Source organism: Narcine bancroftii, chromosome 11 (genome assembly GCF_036971445.1).
Source record: "Narcine bancroftii isolate sNarBan1 chromosome 11, sNarBan1.hap1, whole genome shotgun sequence".
NCBI lineage: Eukaryota > Metazoa > Chordata > Chondrichthyes > Torpediniformes > Narcinidae > Narcine > Narcine bancroftii.
In genome coordinates this window covers 94,031,754-94,049,489 of record NC_091479.1, presented here as the reverse complement: position 1 = coordinate 94,049,489, position 17,736 = coordinate 94,031,754, and the positions used below count along the sequence as shown (strand labels likewise).

Genomic DNA, 17,736 nt, shown 5'->3' with positions numbered 1-17,736 from the left:
GGCATTAATACAATCTTGAATACCCAAATGGAAGTTGAGGTTCTGGGCTTTTGTAGCAGTGGAGGAGGCTGCAGAGAGGTCATTCATGGAGGAGTGAGATAAAGAATTAAAGTGACATGTTCCCAGAATCTCAGGGTCACCCCTACAGACTGAACGCAGATGCTCTGCAATAAAATGAGCACAGAATTCACTACTCTAGATAGGAGGAAAAGCAAGCAAATTGCTGCTTCACCTAAAAGGATTGTTTGCATCCCTTTAAGGTGAAATTGGAAAGATAAAAGGAGAGTTGTTGCACGTCCAGTTGAATGGAGGAAGTGCCATGGGAAAGGAAATGGAAGAGTGGATCAGGGAGTTGCAAAGAGAAAAGATTCAATTGAAACACTAAAAGGAAAGGGGCAAATGTGCCTGGTGGAATCTCTTTGAATGTGGCAGAAATTCAATGATGATCCATCCAATGGAGAAGCTGGTGAGGGCGAATGTGTGAACCAGTCAAATCTGATCTTGTCTGTACAGCAGGGGAGGGGTTAAGATCAGAGGTGCAGGAAGGATATAAGGCACAGTCAAGGGTCAGCCAATTAAGTTTAAGGGAAGCTATGGATTAGGAAGCCAGACAGATAAATAATTTTGCCACCAGATGAATGAGCTTGAGTTGGCTGTCTTATTTCTGTATTGCAACCACAATTTTCAAGGAGGTAGAAGTATAACCCTAGTATCTCAACCAAGAAATTGTCAAGCAAGTGACTTGAGCAGATGAGAACACAGGAGTTCCTGTTTTCTGTCATTATTTGCCACTTTTATGATCAGTGTTATTTTAGCTTGAAGCATATACCGACTTTTTTTTGCGGGGGGGAGGGAGGTGGGGAGAGCCATGTCCAATAAAATGAACCAAGAAAGTCATACATTAGACTTGAGCGTGATATTAAATTTTTACAAAAAAAAAGGTTTATAATATTTCTCTTCAAAATTAGAAAATCAAGCTAACACCAATTTCTTTATTTTTTAAATACAAATACATTCAGATTGTCGTTTGTGCTGCATTTGTGCAATAGATATTTTGAAGTGGTTTTTTTTTAATTGAAAAATCTATATTTACATTAATGCACATTTTTTTTGTTTACAGGTGGCCAGAGGAATTGGCTACAAGTATTCTGTAATGGAGGCATTCCCACAGAAATAGCCTTGCTTTATATGATTGAAAATGGGCCAGGAGAAATTGCAATTAATTTTTCAAAACAACACACTGCCTCCTGGATGTGTCTGTCCCTCCTGGGTGCTCTGGCTTGCAGCTCAGGAGATACATGGGCATCAGAAATAGGAAGTGTTGTTAGTAAGAAGCAACCAAGACTGATAACCACTTGGGAGAAGGTACCGATTGGTAAGAATATACATTTCATTTTCCACGTTGGTCAGGTTCAGATAGTTTAATATATATAGTTGTTAAAGCAGAAGAATAAAAATAATCACCTAGGCTTACCTAAACTGCGATTTTATTTATTTGCAGTGGTAGCTGACTCTCTAATATTAAGTTTTTAACCACAATGTGTACCACAAATCCTACCAGCCAATCAATTGTTCCTTCCCATCTCCTCATATACACGCGATCTCTCCCATCCTTATTCACACAAGCAGATTCTCTCTGTACGTGCAGATGTACTGTATCACCTCCTCACATACAGGACCCTCTTGTGAGCATGTCCCTTATCATGTAACCTTCTGCTCTCTGTTCACCTCTCAATTGAACTTGCCCCTTCCCAACTTCCCACTCCACATTGCAATATTCTAAGTCCCACCCAACAGTCCATGTGCAGGCACTCCTCCAATTTTCACCCACCAGCAGCTTGCACACCTACCTCTTCTCCAATGCCTCAACTCTGTGAGTTCCTGGAATTCCCCTCTAAGTCCCTGCCAGTGGGATACTTTACCACTTAGAAGAAGATGTGGTTGTGCCTGCCTGTCCCTTGCCAGGCACATAATCTTCCTGTACACTATCTCCTTGCTATGATCTGCTGCTGGCATGCATGTGGCCAAATGCCCTTTCCCCAGTACACTCTGACTCCAAAGGTCCCCACAGCCTCCTGGAACCCCCACCACCTTCATCTCCATGTCCATGTCCCTTTCCACAGCTTTCTTGAGTGGCTATTGGGAAAGATTAGGTGAGATTCTTTGCTAAGTAGACTGTGGAGAGATTTAAGATGTGTGTGAAATTAAGAGTCCTAGACTTCGCATCTACTTCTGGTCATCTTTTTACTATTTATGTTTACAAAAGACTTTTGCAAAAAACAAACTCAGAGGTTCATGGATCTATCATCTACTCTTTGCTCTTTTCTCACTTTTAATTTAATTGAATTATAATTCAACATTTACCATAACCTACTTTTTGCATTGCATTTTAACCTTTCTTTGATCATCCAGGGTGCAGTTCCTTTGCAACTCCATTTGTGACCTCTTCCCAATCCTCTCAGTGAAACACACAGTTTGTTCCTCACCATTTCCCAAAACTGGACTCAGCTCTTCTTCCTTCGGCAGAAAACAGTGTTCTGATAATACTGCACGTTCAGGACTTTGATGATCCAAACAAGCATATGTTTTTATTAGTACCCCAACACACTTAATTCACTGTTTGGTTGGATGTTATGCATTATAACAATTTTGTTTCCCAGTGATTGCGAAGTTTCAAGGGAGTGGGAAAACAAAGCCGAGTAACTTTCAAGGGAACCCACGGCCAATAAGTTTAAAAAGCGTGGAAAATCTTACCTAATTAGCAAGCTGGTAAACCATTGAGATTTCCAAATAGTTAGCCAGCATATTATCAGATTTCTAGTTTAAAAAAAAAATATTTGCATACATTTCAAGATTCTACCAGCCTCTTCCCTTTGACCCTATATATTGTATTTTCAAATCTTGTATTGGGATAATTGAAGTCCTCCATTGTTACTACTCTAATATTGAATTTGATTGTTCCTTGTCTTTACAATGCTGCTCCATCTCCTTCCCTATTATCCATTGCTGGAAAACTGACAGGATATGCTTATTGCATGGCTATAGTTTCTGTGTATGTTCTTATCCCATACTGTAAGGAATATGAATTTATTTCATATGACACTGTGAAGCAAGACCTGAGAAAACAAATTCAGTTTTTAATGCATTTACTCCACTTTCTGTCAGCTGACTATTTTATTCAAATGTGCATGTATGAAATAGTTTCACTTGTCTAAAAACCACTGAATTGTACAGTCTTGTATTAACACATGAATTTGAAACCAAGGAACTGTTAAGAATTACAGATACATAAAGATTTCAGTAAAAACAGTCATTGTGTCTGACAACCACGATAGCATTTCATCTGTTGATTCCCTTTTCTTAATTTGTATTTTTTTTTCATTTCTAACTGCCCAGCCTTTATTAAATTTCTAAAATACTACTCATTTGTCACATTAAAAATTAACTACAGTTTTTATTGAGACGTTTGTGATTTTTTTTTTATTCATTCTTCGATTTGTACTTGGTAGGTAGGCTTCCAGTAACAATATAACATTACAAAAAAGTGTCAATGTAACTCAAGAAGTCACTATAAACTAAAGATGTTGGATTCTGAATCACAGAAGGAATGCCTGTTCTTCCATTCAATAAGATAAGGTCTTATCTAATATCCTCAACTCCACTTTGCTGATTTTTTTATAATCCAAAGTGTATCCATCTTAATCTGGAATAAAGCTAATAATTCATCATTTCTAATTTATCAGATTTCCAGAGCTGGGAATTCAATTGCCACAGAACACGAAACCAAGTTAATTTCAACTATTTCACGATGTGGGAAGAATTACTCATGCCGAATCAATGACAAGAAGTGAAAGACTAATTTTCTTAAAATAAAATTACTAAAATTAGTTACTTTCTTTCAGGTACTAATGGAGGAATCACTCTTGTGGGTCTTGCAGCAAGTTTACTTGGTGGAACAGTTGTTGGATTGGCCTACCTTCTAACTCAATTTCTGTTTGTGGAGGATCTGGATAGCTCGCCACCTCAGTGGCCAGTTGTTGTGTATGGTGCTGCAGCAGGTTTCCTTGGTTCCATTTTGGATTCTTATCTAGGGGCCACGATGCAGTATTCAGGTTTGTGCTTTAATTGTGTAACAAATAAATTTAATTTTATTTATTTTCTCCTGATCATAGATGGAATGCTGAGGAAACTGAAGATTGGTAAAAGAAGCAAGTTTGTTCTTGTGTGTTTATGGGCTAAAAATAGTGTTGACGTAATTATTCAATTATTGTAAAAGATAAAGTTAAATTATTTCTTTGTGATAGCACTATTTCCTAGTTTGGAGAAATTTGTGTCAATTCCACCTTACTACACATTAATAAGATGCAACAGTGGGTACTTTGGAAAGTATTTAAAAGACAAGGAAATTAATGAAACATTCCAAACAAATGATATAAATTCACAGCACACTTACAATTACTGAATATATTTTTTAATGTATTGCTACATATTAATGCTTTAATTTGGGGGTGGCACAGTTAGCACAACACTATTTTAGCACCGGTGACTCAGGTTCAAATCCAGCATTGCCAGCTGTTATGAGCCCAGAGGACCCCAAAACCCAGCAGCAATAGAAATTCACCAAGACAAATGGTTACTTAATCAAAAGTTGCTTTTAATTTAAACATAAAAACAGAATCACACTTTAACTTTATCGCTATTGTCTTAACTCACCTCCTAATTCTAAGCGCACGTGTATGTAATGTGTGTAAGTTTAGAAAAGTTCTTTGATTCACAGTCCAATTTCACTTTTCACTCCTCCAAGTTCACCAGTATCTGGCAATTCTTATACTGTGCATAGAATTTTAACATTTATGAATTTCACTAGGCTTTGGGGCTTGAAAGACCAATGGTTACTGCTCAGGAAGGTTCTTGTTGGTTTTCAGAGAGAGATTTCTTTCTTGCTTGGATACAAACTGATTCTTTCTAATCAGCCACTTCAGTGTCTTACCGAAGAAACTTGCCCCCTCAGGGTTTTCCAGATGGTAACCTTTCTTTCAGGCCATCACAGAGTTCCTTTTCTGTTTCCCTTATTTCAAGTGAAACATTATACAGCCAGCCATCTCCTCTTGTTTGCACCACAAGGGCTTTGAACAGGCTGAAGTAAGAACTCACAACCCGTCTTCAAAATGAAGTTTCTCCACAAGCTTGCCAGCTTGTCATGTTCCAGTCCCAGCTGCTGAACTCTGTCTCTCTCTATAAACCGGGCCTCTTCTTCTCAGTCAATTCATCTGTTGCTTTCCAAAACAAAAATCCATTACTCCACAGCATGTCCACTTAACACCTACTTGTGAAGTCCTTATAGGCATTCTTCAAAGTTTCTGCAAAGGATCTTGGAGCCTGAACTATCTGGCTTGAGCAGAGCTCTGGCATTTTAAATGAGAACTGTGTTAGTGTTTGTATCTTTTTGTGACCTACACTAAAAAAAACCTGCCACAATTTGTCTCCTTTAAGATACATCTATATACAATATAACATAATCTGTCACACTGCAAGGAGTTTGTATTTTGTGCCAGTGTCTGTGTGTATTTCCTCTTGGTGTTCCAGTTTCCTCCCACCCTTCCAAACATACAGCATTGTTGATCAATTGGGTGTAATTGGGCAGCCAGGCAATTGGCCTGAAGGGCCTGATAACATGCTGTATGTCTAAGTTTAATATTCTGAATATTGAAAGTCAAAGTACATATTTTTAGATCAGCTGAAGTCAGAGTTTATGTACCAAGTACAATTTGTATGTTTTTAAAATGGAACAAAACTGGATCAGAACTGTTTGCTTTATACATGTTTCCATTTATTACTTTATAATTCTTGTGACCTTACAGGTTTTGATGAAGACAGTGGAATGGTTGTTAACCACATTACTCCAAATGCAAGGCACATATCAGGAAAGCCTATCCTGGATAACAATGCAGTGAACCTCTTCTCTACCATCCTTATTGCTCTGCTGTTGCCAGGAATTACCTGGCCCTTTTGGCCAAGGAAGCTAACAATTTAGAAAGGTATAAAAAATAAACATCTAATAGTGCAATAGAAGAGAAAATCAAAATGAACATGCATTTATTTATTTCTTAGAGTGCAACTTAAGTTAATGAAATGAATCCTCAGGATTTTGATTTAAAATTTGTTATTGTAATTTTGTAAAAATTACTTTATTTCTTAATTCAAATATCTTGAAGTTTATCAATAAATTGTGCTTATTCGCTCTCTAACTAAATAACCTTTGGAGGCTTATGAGAGGGGCATGGATAGGGTAAAATGTTTTTCCTGGGGTAGAAGAATCTGAAATGAGAGGCTATTGGTTTAAACTGAGAAGGGAGATCTGGTGGTTATATGCTGTTTTCGGCTATGCCCTCCCCCAACCGAGGACTCTGCTCAAAGTTTATGGGCCCCCTTCCCTAGGAAGCAGTCGTTTGGGTTTCTTGGTTTAGACATACAAACAGCACAGTAACAGGCCCTTTCAGCCCACGAGCACATGGTGCCCAATTGACCTACAACCTGATGCGTTTTGAATGGTGGGAAGAAACTGGAGCACCCAGAGGAAAGAACATACTTATTGACAGCGCAGGATTCGAACCCCAATTCCGATCGCTGGCACTGTATCAGCATTGCGCTAACTGCTATGCTAACCATTAGATGGAACAAGCTGCCAGAGGTGGTAGAGACATACACAATTACAATGTTTAAAAGACACATGGAGAAGTACTTGCATCAGAAAGGAGCAGATGGATTTAGGCCCAATGCAGGCAAATTGAATTAGTGTAGAAAGGCCTCTTGGTGAGCGTGGACTAATTGTGCCAAAGGGCCTATTTCTGTGCTGTCTGCTTGATGACTATTATTAGGGATAGGAGTTTGTAATTTCCCATGGATAACACATTATTGTGACTACAAAGTTTTTTCTTTTGTAAAAGCATTAATGTAAGTTAATATGAGTAGTCTTCTCCAGTCCCTAAATCACAGTTAAGGAGTGAAAGCAAAGTGCCTCGCTGAGAATTTCTCAGGTCTCCGCAGCAACTTTCACTCTAAGTTGTTGAAACCAATCGATGGATAATAAGAATGAATGTATATTCTGTAACAAATGTTAGAAGATGCTTTTGTTAAAGTAGAAAATATTTGTATTTTTTTAACAACTCTTCCTAATTCAGATTTAGACATAATAATGGACAAATTAGCACATTCTTCCAAACCATCAATTAGTTTTTTTACTTTTATTCTGAAATTAATTAAATTGCATGTCCCAAGGCAAATTCATTTAGTCCTTGCAAAAATCACGCCATGATAAAAGATCAGCTGAGTTCACACAGTATTTTGCTGTTTTTATGACAATCACAGGGTCTGCAGATTTTTTGTTTCCCTCATATTAAATTATCCTCACTGATGATCTACTAATTTGCTTCATCCTATCACCCTTTCACTGAAATGTCTTTATTTTCAACTATGCTTTCTGGTCCATGAATACAATGCTTAATAAAAGGACTTCCATGGATTAAAATTACTCCTCCCTTCAGTAATCTATCAGTTCTTTACCAGTGAGTAAATTTGCATACATTGTTATTTTCTGTGTTATTATATAAATATTAGTTATCTCCAATAACTCTAATGTAAGCATGATTCTGTTTTCATCCCATATCTCAAAGATGCAATGTTATTTGCTCCTGGCATAGCTGAATTGCAAAAGAATAACAAGTTTCTGAGCGAGTGAGTCAAAAGGTTTCCAAGAAATTAACGTGGGCTTGATAGAAATACTTTGATATTTGGCATGGACTTGATTGGCTGAATAGCTTTGTATGTCACAAGCAAAATATGATGGAAAATGATAATGTAAATGTGTTTCTCATAAAGCAATCCCACTGATTTTATGAGATTGTGCTGATGTTTTCAAGCATATAAGCTTTAGATGTAAATAAAACTAATAAATCTTGTGTTTACATTTAGATTTAACTTATCCATGAGAAAATACTGCTTAAAATGATCCCTTTTAAATCAACAGGCTCCTAATGTTTAACCAGGTTGCCCAATGAACAAGTACAATATATACAAGTAGAACTAAATTGCCTAAATTATCATCCAATTTCTAAATTTAAATTTCTTGAATTAAAAGGTTGGTTGCAAAAATTTAGATCAACCAAAGTTGAAAAATTTAAGGGTGAAATATTCAGAAATGGAGTAAATTGCCATATTTATTGAACTATTAAAGATTTGTTTGCTGTCTGCATCAGATTAACAGGCTTTTCATTATGCAACCTTTTATCTAACTAATTTGGTATACAATCTGAATTTGTTTTTTAACTTGCCACAATTGTTATAATGTATATTTAATAGATATTCTCATGCATGCAACTTTTTTGAATTTTTTAAAGTTTTAACTATTTTGTTTGGATGTACAATTTCAAAAATAATATAATAAATATCAGCAAAAAAGTCCATTCAACTCATTCTGTCTGCGACAAAGTTTCATTTTCCACCACAACTATTCTGGTTTTCATCACTGCTCCAGCCAAACTGGGCAAGAACAGAATTCCTCTTGTTGTTGCCTTTTCTACCATCAGACTCCATATTCAATACATTATCATTTGCAAATTCTGCCAACTCCACTAGAATTTTGAAGGATTCATTCTTTGTGAAGATTTGATCCATTCTTCAGACGCTACTATTTACTGTTGCATGGCGCTTTTCCCAATGAGTTGGTTAGTGCAGATTTTCAGAACCCTGCCAGGTGCACCATCAGTCTTCCCAACACAACAGGGACTCCATGAAGGACTCTTACTGTTATATAGTTGGGATAATGTGAACTATTTTGTAACTGCCTAAGAACACACCCTTCTTACTGTAGTGCACAACTGTGGAGTGTGGTTTCCTTAGATGGAAGGCACAAGTGAGTAAAGGCTTTTCTGTTAATGAAATATCATATCTCTAAGTTAGTTAAGAAGCCTCCCAAGTAACTCAGACAACACTTGCTTCAGTACTTATTTTCTCTCCCTCAGTATTGCAGTCAGTTTAGTTACATTGCATGCAGTTTTTTTGATACTGCTCATAAGTGGTCATCTTGCCCACAGAAAGAATCTCAGGGTTGTACATGATGTCATGTATGTACTCTTGAGAATAAATCTGAAATGCAGGGTGTAATCTTGCTCCTAGTGTTGTTTCTGGTGCACTGGTGGAGATGAACAGTATTTAACTTAATGGCTTCAGAATTTTCCAACTTCCATAAGCAAATGCTGCAGGTTCCCCCCCGAGTGAAAAGAATCCTGTGACCAATTTGCACAAATGAGTTGGATGAAAGAACACAAAACTGATGACCTGACATTGATGTTGGAATGGAAACGGGCCAGATCAACATAGGGGTTTCCTTGCCCACAACCAAGGAAATGCAGTAGTTTTCCAGCATTGCACTGAATTTCTGGGCTCAGGCAATCAAGAGAAGTTCTCCTGAAATATGTCCATGAATTAAACTACTGCTTCTTGAAGAAGGGTCCCCAAGCCTCCCTTTTACAGGAATAATCAGCTCCTTGTTGCTGCCTCCAACCTCCCCCCTTTTTAATGTCCAACTGCGGCTCCCAGCAGCTTTTTCTTTCATTGAAGGAAGGTAAATCAAATGCAGGCATTTATTTCGAGCGGGAGAGACGACAACCCCTCAATCCCACCCCGAAATGCGAGATAACATGGACACGTGGGCCGAAGTGGTGGAGTTAATCCCTCCTCTTCCCGCGGACGCTGCCCTTCCTCATTCGCCCTGCGCGCCGAAAACGTGAGTGACGGGCGCCCCGCCCCCGCCCCCGCCCATTGGCGGTTGGTTTCGCGTCGCGATCGGTTTGAAGGGCGCGCGATCGTGGGACGTGGTGGCGGGTAAGGGCGCCAGTGTGAAAGGGGGAAAGGGGGGGAAAAAGGCGTTTCGGGGCGATGCGACTCAGTTCCTCCACCGAGGGCTGGAGAAACTCAGCGGGTACTTTCTGTGGACATCACCAGCGTTTGGGGCTTCATCGGGGTGGGGTCGGCTTTTAGATACAAGTGGCATGTTCTCGTAACGGAGTGAGTATAAATAATCACTGCTGGCAATGCTCGCCTGCACGTCCAGGGGCCACATCCTTTGGCTGAGTGCTGTTCGAATGTGGGGCTTCTTCTTTTTAGTCCTCACGACTTGTATTGATGAGACCCCCTTGGGTAATGTCATCAAATGGCTTCTTGGGAGCATTGTTTATTTTCAAATGAATTGGCCTTCTCTAAAATCAGAATATCCCTTCCAATCTTTTTATTCGTTTTTGAGAAAGTAATCATGTTTTACTGGACTATTATCATCTGATCTGGCGTTCAGGGAAAAGTCCATTAAAACTGCAGATTGTAACCAATGGAACAAGATACATGTGATGCACGTTGTTGATTGGTTTAACCTATTTACCTGAGTGATGACGATCAAAGCCAGGTGTCAACGACTCATTTCAAAACTAAAAGATTTTTTGTGGGGAAAAGAGCAAAATCTGTAAATTTTGAAAACAATTGGAACCCCCCCCCCAAATCAGAATATTTAAAGAGCCAGAGGTAACTTCGGAAAGTGGAGGGCCAATTTGCGAGACACAATGCTAACTGATTTGGCATAAAACTAAAATGTGCTAAGCATTCATAAGGCCAGGCAGCATCTGTCCAAGGAAAGCCTGAAAAATACTTGAAATACTAACTGTTTTTCCTTCCAGAGGTGTCCTGAGTGCTTCCAGCAATTTTTTTTTATTTTATTTCAGCATTCTGTCATTTGCAGATTTCTTGTTCTTAATTTTAAACATCTTGAAGATGCGGGTGGAAGAGCAGCTTTCTGTCATTTGCAGATTTCTTGATTTAATTTTAAACATCTTCTTGAAGATGCGGGTGGAACAGCAGCTTTCTGTCATTTGCAGATTTCTTGTTTTAAATTTTAAACATCTTGAGGATGTGGGTGGAACAGCAGAGTGGTTAATGCAGCCAGTGTGGTCACTACCTCAAAAAAAAACCAGTTCCAGTCCTGACCTTGTGTGGTGTCTGAGCCATGTTCCCACTATGACTTTGGTGTTTCATCCCACATCCTGAGAACGTGTGGATTTGTAGGTTAATTGGGGCCACTGTAAATTGCCTCTCATATGTAGTAGAAGAATCCAGGGAACATTGATGAGAAGGTTTTAATACATGGAATTAAATTTGGATGTGTAAATGGGTCGTTTCTCTTCTCGTTTTGTAAGAATTTTTTTAATCCAAAGTTGTATTATTCATGGTTGATAAAACTTTGGATTAAAAATTGTACAGAGTGAGAGAAGGATAGGCAATTGTATATTTTTCTTTAATTAATTCAAAAGTAACTTTATTTTTCCTTTATTTCTTTGAGTTGGTTTCTCTTTTGATGTTATATTTTACTACACTATTATCAATGTGTGTTGGTCCTTTGAATTGTGTTCATATTTGAAATCTTTTTCCTATATTTTTTAAATGTATTGCTTGAATATCAAATACCAATACAAACTTTTAAAAAGAAAAGTAGATGGGTGGCTGATGGTCAGTGTGGACTCATTGGGCCAGAGGCTCTGTTTCATCACTGTGTTGCTGAGATTTGTAATGATTTTAGTTTTCACAATTAGAATGATGATGGTGTTTTGTTTTTAATGTGATTGTGAAGTTATTGCTTTAGTTAAATGCACTTTTCAAAGGGAAGCTATGAAATAATTTGGCAATTATAACAATTGGTAGGAAGAAGCACAGAAGAAACCAACTAAACTTGACTGCTTCACAGGGAAGGGGAGTCCATAAACTTTGAGCAGAGTCCTCAGGGGGCCATGGCCAAAAAAAGGACTGAGAATGGCTAGTTTAAATCAAAGTAATTATAGGCCACTTGGCTGAAATTTGTGGCCAAAACGTACTGGAATTCATTCCACAGGGGGTAGTATATTTTTCATTTAAAAAGAGCAATGATTAATTGGATATAGTAAATATGCATTTGTAAAGTAAACTGTTTTTGACCAACTTCAATGTACCTCTTTATTTCCACTTCAAAAATAGCAGTTAGTGCAATGCCATTACAGTGAGAATGTTCAAATCTGGCACTGTCTATAAAGAGAGTTTGTACATTCCCAATGTCTGCATGGATTTCCTCTGGGTGCTCCAGTTTCTTCCCATCCTTCAAAAAGCATACAGGATTGTAGATTAATTGGTTTACTTAGGGTGCACAGGCTCATGGGACGCAAAGGCCTGTTACTGTGCTTTATGCATAAGGAAAAAATGGAAAAGTTGATATAAAATTGAATAGAGGCAGATGTGCTTGATGTAGTCTACATAGATTTTAGTGTGTCTTTTCACAAGGTTTTACACAGCAGGCCAGTCAAAAGAGAAAAAAAATCTGGGATCCAAGGGAAAATTAAACTTAGTGGTGAGAGCTTGTTCAGTCTGAAGTTTAGTGAAACTTCAGGACTTACTACATTCCCATTTGGTAATTTAGAGATGCTTCATATTTTTCTCTATTGATGTCTTCAAAAGTTGTACTTATCTCCAGATTCTTGAATCAAACAGTTTTCACCTTAACCAGATTTTTTTAAATTTTCCCTAGATTTTAACATGAATACAAACAAAGCCGTGATGCAACATATTGATCCAAACCAACAGCCCCCAACTCCAAGTCTGACAAAAAGGAAACGAGCACAGGAAAAGTAAGCATTTTGAAAGAGAATATCTTTGTCTTCTGATACTTCAATGCACAAATCATTGTTTCTTTGTCTAGGAAACTTTTCAAAAGTCCTACAGACAGCATGTTATCTCCATGCTCACAAAGACTGATGAAACAAAAGCACGTGAATCCTGCTGAGTAAGTTCTATTATCTGTAGTTTTTAAACTTTGTTCAAATAAACTGACTTTGTAAATCACATCTTCATTTACACTTTCCAGATTTAAATACAATATAAATATTTTCTTTATATAAACCTTTCAAAATGTGCTTGGACTAAAATGTCTGAAGCATCTATCCAGTGGTGGTAACTTGGTTTGAAATGTAACAAAATATCACTACATTACTGATTTTATTTTTTTCATACAGTACAGTACTTGACATCTCTCTATAGTTCCAAATTCTGTTTTTATACATATGTTGTAGTCATCCAATCTGGAACACACCCACTGGCCCAACACCTCTGTGCTGGCCAGGTTGCAACATGGAGCACACCCTTTGGCCCAACATGTCCGTGCTGACCAGGTTGCAACATGGAACACACCCATCGGCCTAACATGTCCGTGCTGACCAGGTTGCAACATGGAACACGCCCATCGGCCCCGCACGTCCGTGCTGACCAGGTTGCAACATAGAACAAGCCCATTGGCCCCACACGTCCTTGCTGACCAGGTTAGCATTTTGTGTAGTGCTATTTGCATTTGGTCCATGTCCTTCCTATCCACATCTGTCCAAATGGTTTTGAATGTCAAAATTGTGCCTGCTTCTAGTTTCCTCTGGTAGTAGATACAGACCACACTCGGGGGGTGGGGAGGGGGAGGAGTGGGGAGTGGAGGGTGGAGGAATTACCCCTGGAGTTTCTCTTAAATCTCTCCCCTCTCATCTTAAATCTATGCATACCAGTTCTAGAACAGCCTATTACAGGAAAAAGACTGGGAAATCAGTTTATCCATGCTCTCATGGTCTAAAAACCACAATAAGGTCACCTCTCAATCTATTACACTCTAGAGAATAAAGGCCAAACCTATCTAACCTCTTCTCATTGCTCATGTCCTCTAATCCCAGCAGCATTCTGGTGAGTCTTCTCTGCCCTCCTTCCAAATTGTTGACATTTTTCCTCTAGCTGGGCAACTAGAACTGCATATAGTAGACTCTTAACTATGATCTTAATGCCTTGTACAGTTGAATTATGAAGTGCCAAATTTTGTGCTCAATATAATGACCAATTAAAATAAGTTTTCTACATGCCTTCTTCGCCATCCTGTCCACTTGAATTGCCACTTTCAGGAAACTATGCACCTAAAACACTCATTGGGGCCCTGCCATTTGTTTTGCAAGTCCTATGTGTGTCGATTTGCCAATGTGTAACAGCTTGCACTTGTCAGTGTTAAATTCCATTTCCCACTTCATGGTTCACCTTCCTAACTGATCTAGATCCTGTTGAAAACTTGGTTATCCTTCCTCACTGCCCACTTCATCACTAATTTTGATATCATCCATAAATTTACTAATCATGTTGACCACAGTGCCACCCAAACAGCTAATTTGGGTAGCAATGTGCCAACACCAGCCCCTGCAGTACACCATCAGAGCCAGGCCACAATTCTTTGTGTGAATCTCTCCCACATCTTTTTCATAATCTGAATTGTGGTAAGCCATACCAATCCTCTAATCTGCATCTTTATTATATTTGCTATTTTGAATTAATTACCTACCTAACTAAAGCTTTGCCTTGTAATTGTACAGACATATTTTAAGTGAGGAAATCAGTTTGATAGGTCTCAAAGGCAAAGACTCTGGACATAGTTTTGGTCATAATGGAGTTTATTTACAGAAGGCAAATATGGGAAAATAGAAACAGAGGCAACACGCACACGCAATTAATGATGAATGTGGGAAAATAGTACCAGCAATGAAACAGTGCACATAATTTATTAGCAAATGTGGAAAAAGTTGGGTTGACAGTCAACAATGCACAGTTTAATAGTGAGTATAGGAAAGTAATAGCGGCAGTGAAACGCGAACAATTAATGAACATGGAAAAATCACATGGGAACAAAGTGCACAAACAGTGAACTGGGAACATATAATATTCAAGGAAAAATCAATATGATGTTCCACTACCCCTTGACTTAGTGCAAGCACAGTTCTATGTCACTAATTAAACATCCCGACCCTTTTAAAAAAAGCACACATCTTGCCAACAATCTCTCCAGTGCCCTTCCACATTTCTAGGCCTGGAATGACAAGTGGTCCTAAGCTGGCAAAGAGGGAGATCAAACCACATGTGGCACCTTTATAGTGCTTGTGGGCTGGAGGTCAGCCCCGGTTGTTAGCAGCGAGCCAATGGCCCGGTGCCAGCAAGGTTAATCTGATTGGAAACAGTCAATGACCCAAGGCCAAGTACAGGCAGGCTGGAGAGTCCAGCCCAGGTAATTTACAGGGTCCAGTGGCTTGATGCCAGTCAGACTAAGAGATTACAAAGGCTAGTGGTCCAAGGCCTAGTACAAAGCAATTGGCCGAAGGCAAGGTCTACACTAATGGGTGGGGGCCAAACCTAATGGCAGGTGATATCTTCCGACTAGGTTGGGGGCAGTGCTGTCTTGTGACAGCCACGACCCTTCACAAAACAAGAGATTTCTATCTGTTTTCATTTTCTGTGTCATATTTGCTTTAAGTTTCTAGTGTCCTTGATGCACTTAAACATTAGTTGTTATTTATGACTATCAATCCAAGCTACCTTGTTTGTTTACACCTTGCCTATCTATGTGTGCAGGTCTGACAATCACTATTTGTTCCACTATATCCTGCTAAATCATTAGTTACTGTAACTGATTACCAATGTGACTCTTTGGTATTAAAATATGTAATTGGAATATAAAGTTGCAATATTAAATTGCAATATTGCTTGAGAATGTAAACCTGTTTGGGCACAAAAGTTACAATCCATGGTTTAATTGTCTACAGGCTTCAAAACAAGATTACTGCCCAACAAGCTCGTGAACTGACTATCAAAGACAAAGAGAATGACCTCAAAGCTCAGGAGCAAAGACTTTCTTTTGGGGGAAATGGCAATTAACAATGTTTTGGGGTGGGGGGGAAAGGAAGTGAAATGAAATGTGCAGAGCTCTAAATACTGTACAGAGGAAGAATCTATAATTTTCTCTATATTTCCTTAATCTAAATTTGCATATGCACTAACTTTAGACTTTACTCACTTTATATTGGTTTTTTTTTAATGTAACAATGATCAGAATATTGAAATAACAAGTTTGCACTTTCACTTTGTCATTTTATGTCATTTTTTTGTGAATAATCTCAAATGAACATCCCTTTATCTGGTTTCCTCCTTTATCGGAGTCTGAATAAAATTTTAAGCAATGTTACTCAATCATGTTATATTTATTGAAAACATCATTTATGTTGATCCTGCATTTGTAAGTGGAGACTAAATGTTTTCAAAAAGTTCTGTGTAAAAACCTAAATTTAATTCCTAAGGCATTCCGAGGTACTTCACAGAAGTAAAGATGAGAACCAAGTCAATTAATACATGACAAAAACTTGATGTACCATAGGAATTTTGGTCTTGGTGTAGTCTACAGGACATACAGACTTGATGTTTAATGTGGGATAGAAGCAGTCATGTTTTGGGTAACCATGTTTAAAGAGGGTGGTGGAAATGTTAACTCTAGAGGTAATTAAAATCTGTAGGATTTCAAACTTTGCTCATTTCACCACTTGGATGGATCATGCCATATCTGTAGCTAATCCAATGCCTTGCCTTGATATTTATAACCCTTAATACCTTTGTTTTACATGTATTATTTTTGGATGGGAAAATTGTAATCAATTCTGTCCTGTATTTTGGAGAAATATCAAATTGTCCTATGTGTACTTTGGCTCCAATTTTAATACTTTTACATCACCTGTAATGGACTGTTCCACTGTTCAAGGGTGAGTTTGTGATCCTGTAGTCATTTGGTCTTTAATTTTGAAATTAATAGTGAAACAATTTGATATTTATAATTTCTGAATAATGCAGTCTTAGAATAATTGTATATATTTCCCATTCTTGTAGTTTTATTAGATTCTTGTGTAACGAGAGTTATTTTGTCTTTCCTCAACTGCAAAATTAGGAATACCAGTTTTGAAAAAGAAGGTAATCGGATATTTGTTTAGTGTACTGAGATTTTTTCACAAATCCTACAAATGTATTCCCTCCAAATGTTTATCGCATTTATTTCTGTAAGTTGTTGCGCTATTGAAATGTTGTCATGTTACTCAAGGTTATTTTGCTAATTTCTTTAAATTTGTTCTTTAGAATTTCATGTAATTTAAATCCATCATCCATTGTACCATTTGATTAAATCATTTTTTTTCTCTTCGAAGCTTTGTCACCTTTCTATGAATGAAAAGCTGCAAATGGAACGTTTTACATCAGCTGGGTTCTCCTTATTATTTAGCCCCAAATTGTGTGCACTCGTGTTACACGATCAATAACATTGAAAAGGGGAAACTAGTAATTTCCCAAATGTGCTGGAACAAATGGTTAGTACATTTTTGTCTATGAATATGAATGGTTTCTCAGAACTAATTTTACATCCAAGTTTACTGATGATGCAATGCTTAAGTGCAAGTATGAATTGCAAAGAGATCTATTTGTGATAGAGCGAGGGTATCAGAAGTTCATCAGGTTGATTTCTGGAATGGGGAAGTTGTCCATTGAGCAGAGCTGAATAAGATTGGATCAGAGTAAAATAAGTAATTATAGCATGGAAATTATTAAAATTCTTATGTCGTGGTGAAGCAGATGCACGGATGGTATTTTCCTTTGTTACGTCGCTAGTCACAAAATGAGGAGTTGGCTGCTAGAATGAATTAGAAGAAATTTAACATCTTGAGATTGTTGAATCTAAGAAATTATATTTGTAGATGCTGTTGGTGAATTTAGGTGAACCTAAATTCACATGCTAGATAGTCCTGAAGGTGGCAGTACAGGTAGCCAGGGAAATAAAGAGGGATATTT

At 37.9% G+C, this 17,736-nt stretch overlaps 1 protein-coding gene across 9 annotated transcripts in view; it reads left to right on the top strand.

Moving 5' to 3' along the window:
- Nucleotides 1-17,253, top strand: part of tmem19 (transmembrane protein 19) — a 52,139-nt gene extending 34,886 nt beyond the window's left edge. For 3 of the 9 annotated variants that reach the window (XM_069904066.1, XM_069904065.1, XM_069904063.1), the window contains exons 5-7: nucleotides 1,121-1,375; nucleotides 3,903-4,112; nucleotides 5,862-8,377. In XM_069904066.1, the coding sequence (XP_069760167.1) occupies nucleotides 1,121-1,375; nucleotides 3,903-4,112; nucleotides 5,862-6,034 (638 nt within the window). In that variant the 3' untranslated portion in view covers nucleotides 6,035-8,377. Of the gene's footprint in view, nucleotides 1-1,120; nucleotides 1,376-3,902; nucleotides 4,113-5,861; nucleotides 8,382-12,595; nucleotides 12,696-12,766; nucleotides 12,851-13,136; nucleotides 13,383-15,677; nucleotides 17,062-17,099 lie in introns of those variants that run through there. The other 6 variants (XR_011346730.1, XR_011346729.1, XR_011346732.1 and 3 more) reach the window with 6 other exon arrangements.
- Nucleotides 17,254-17,736: the final 483 nt, after the last annotated feature.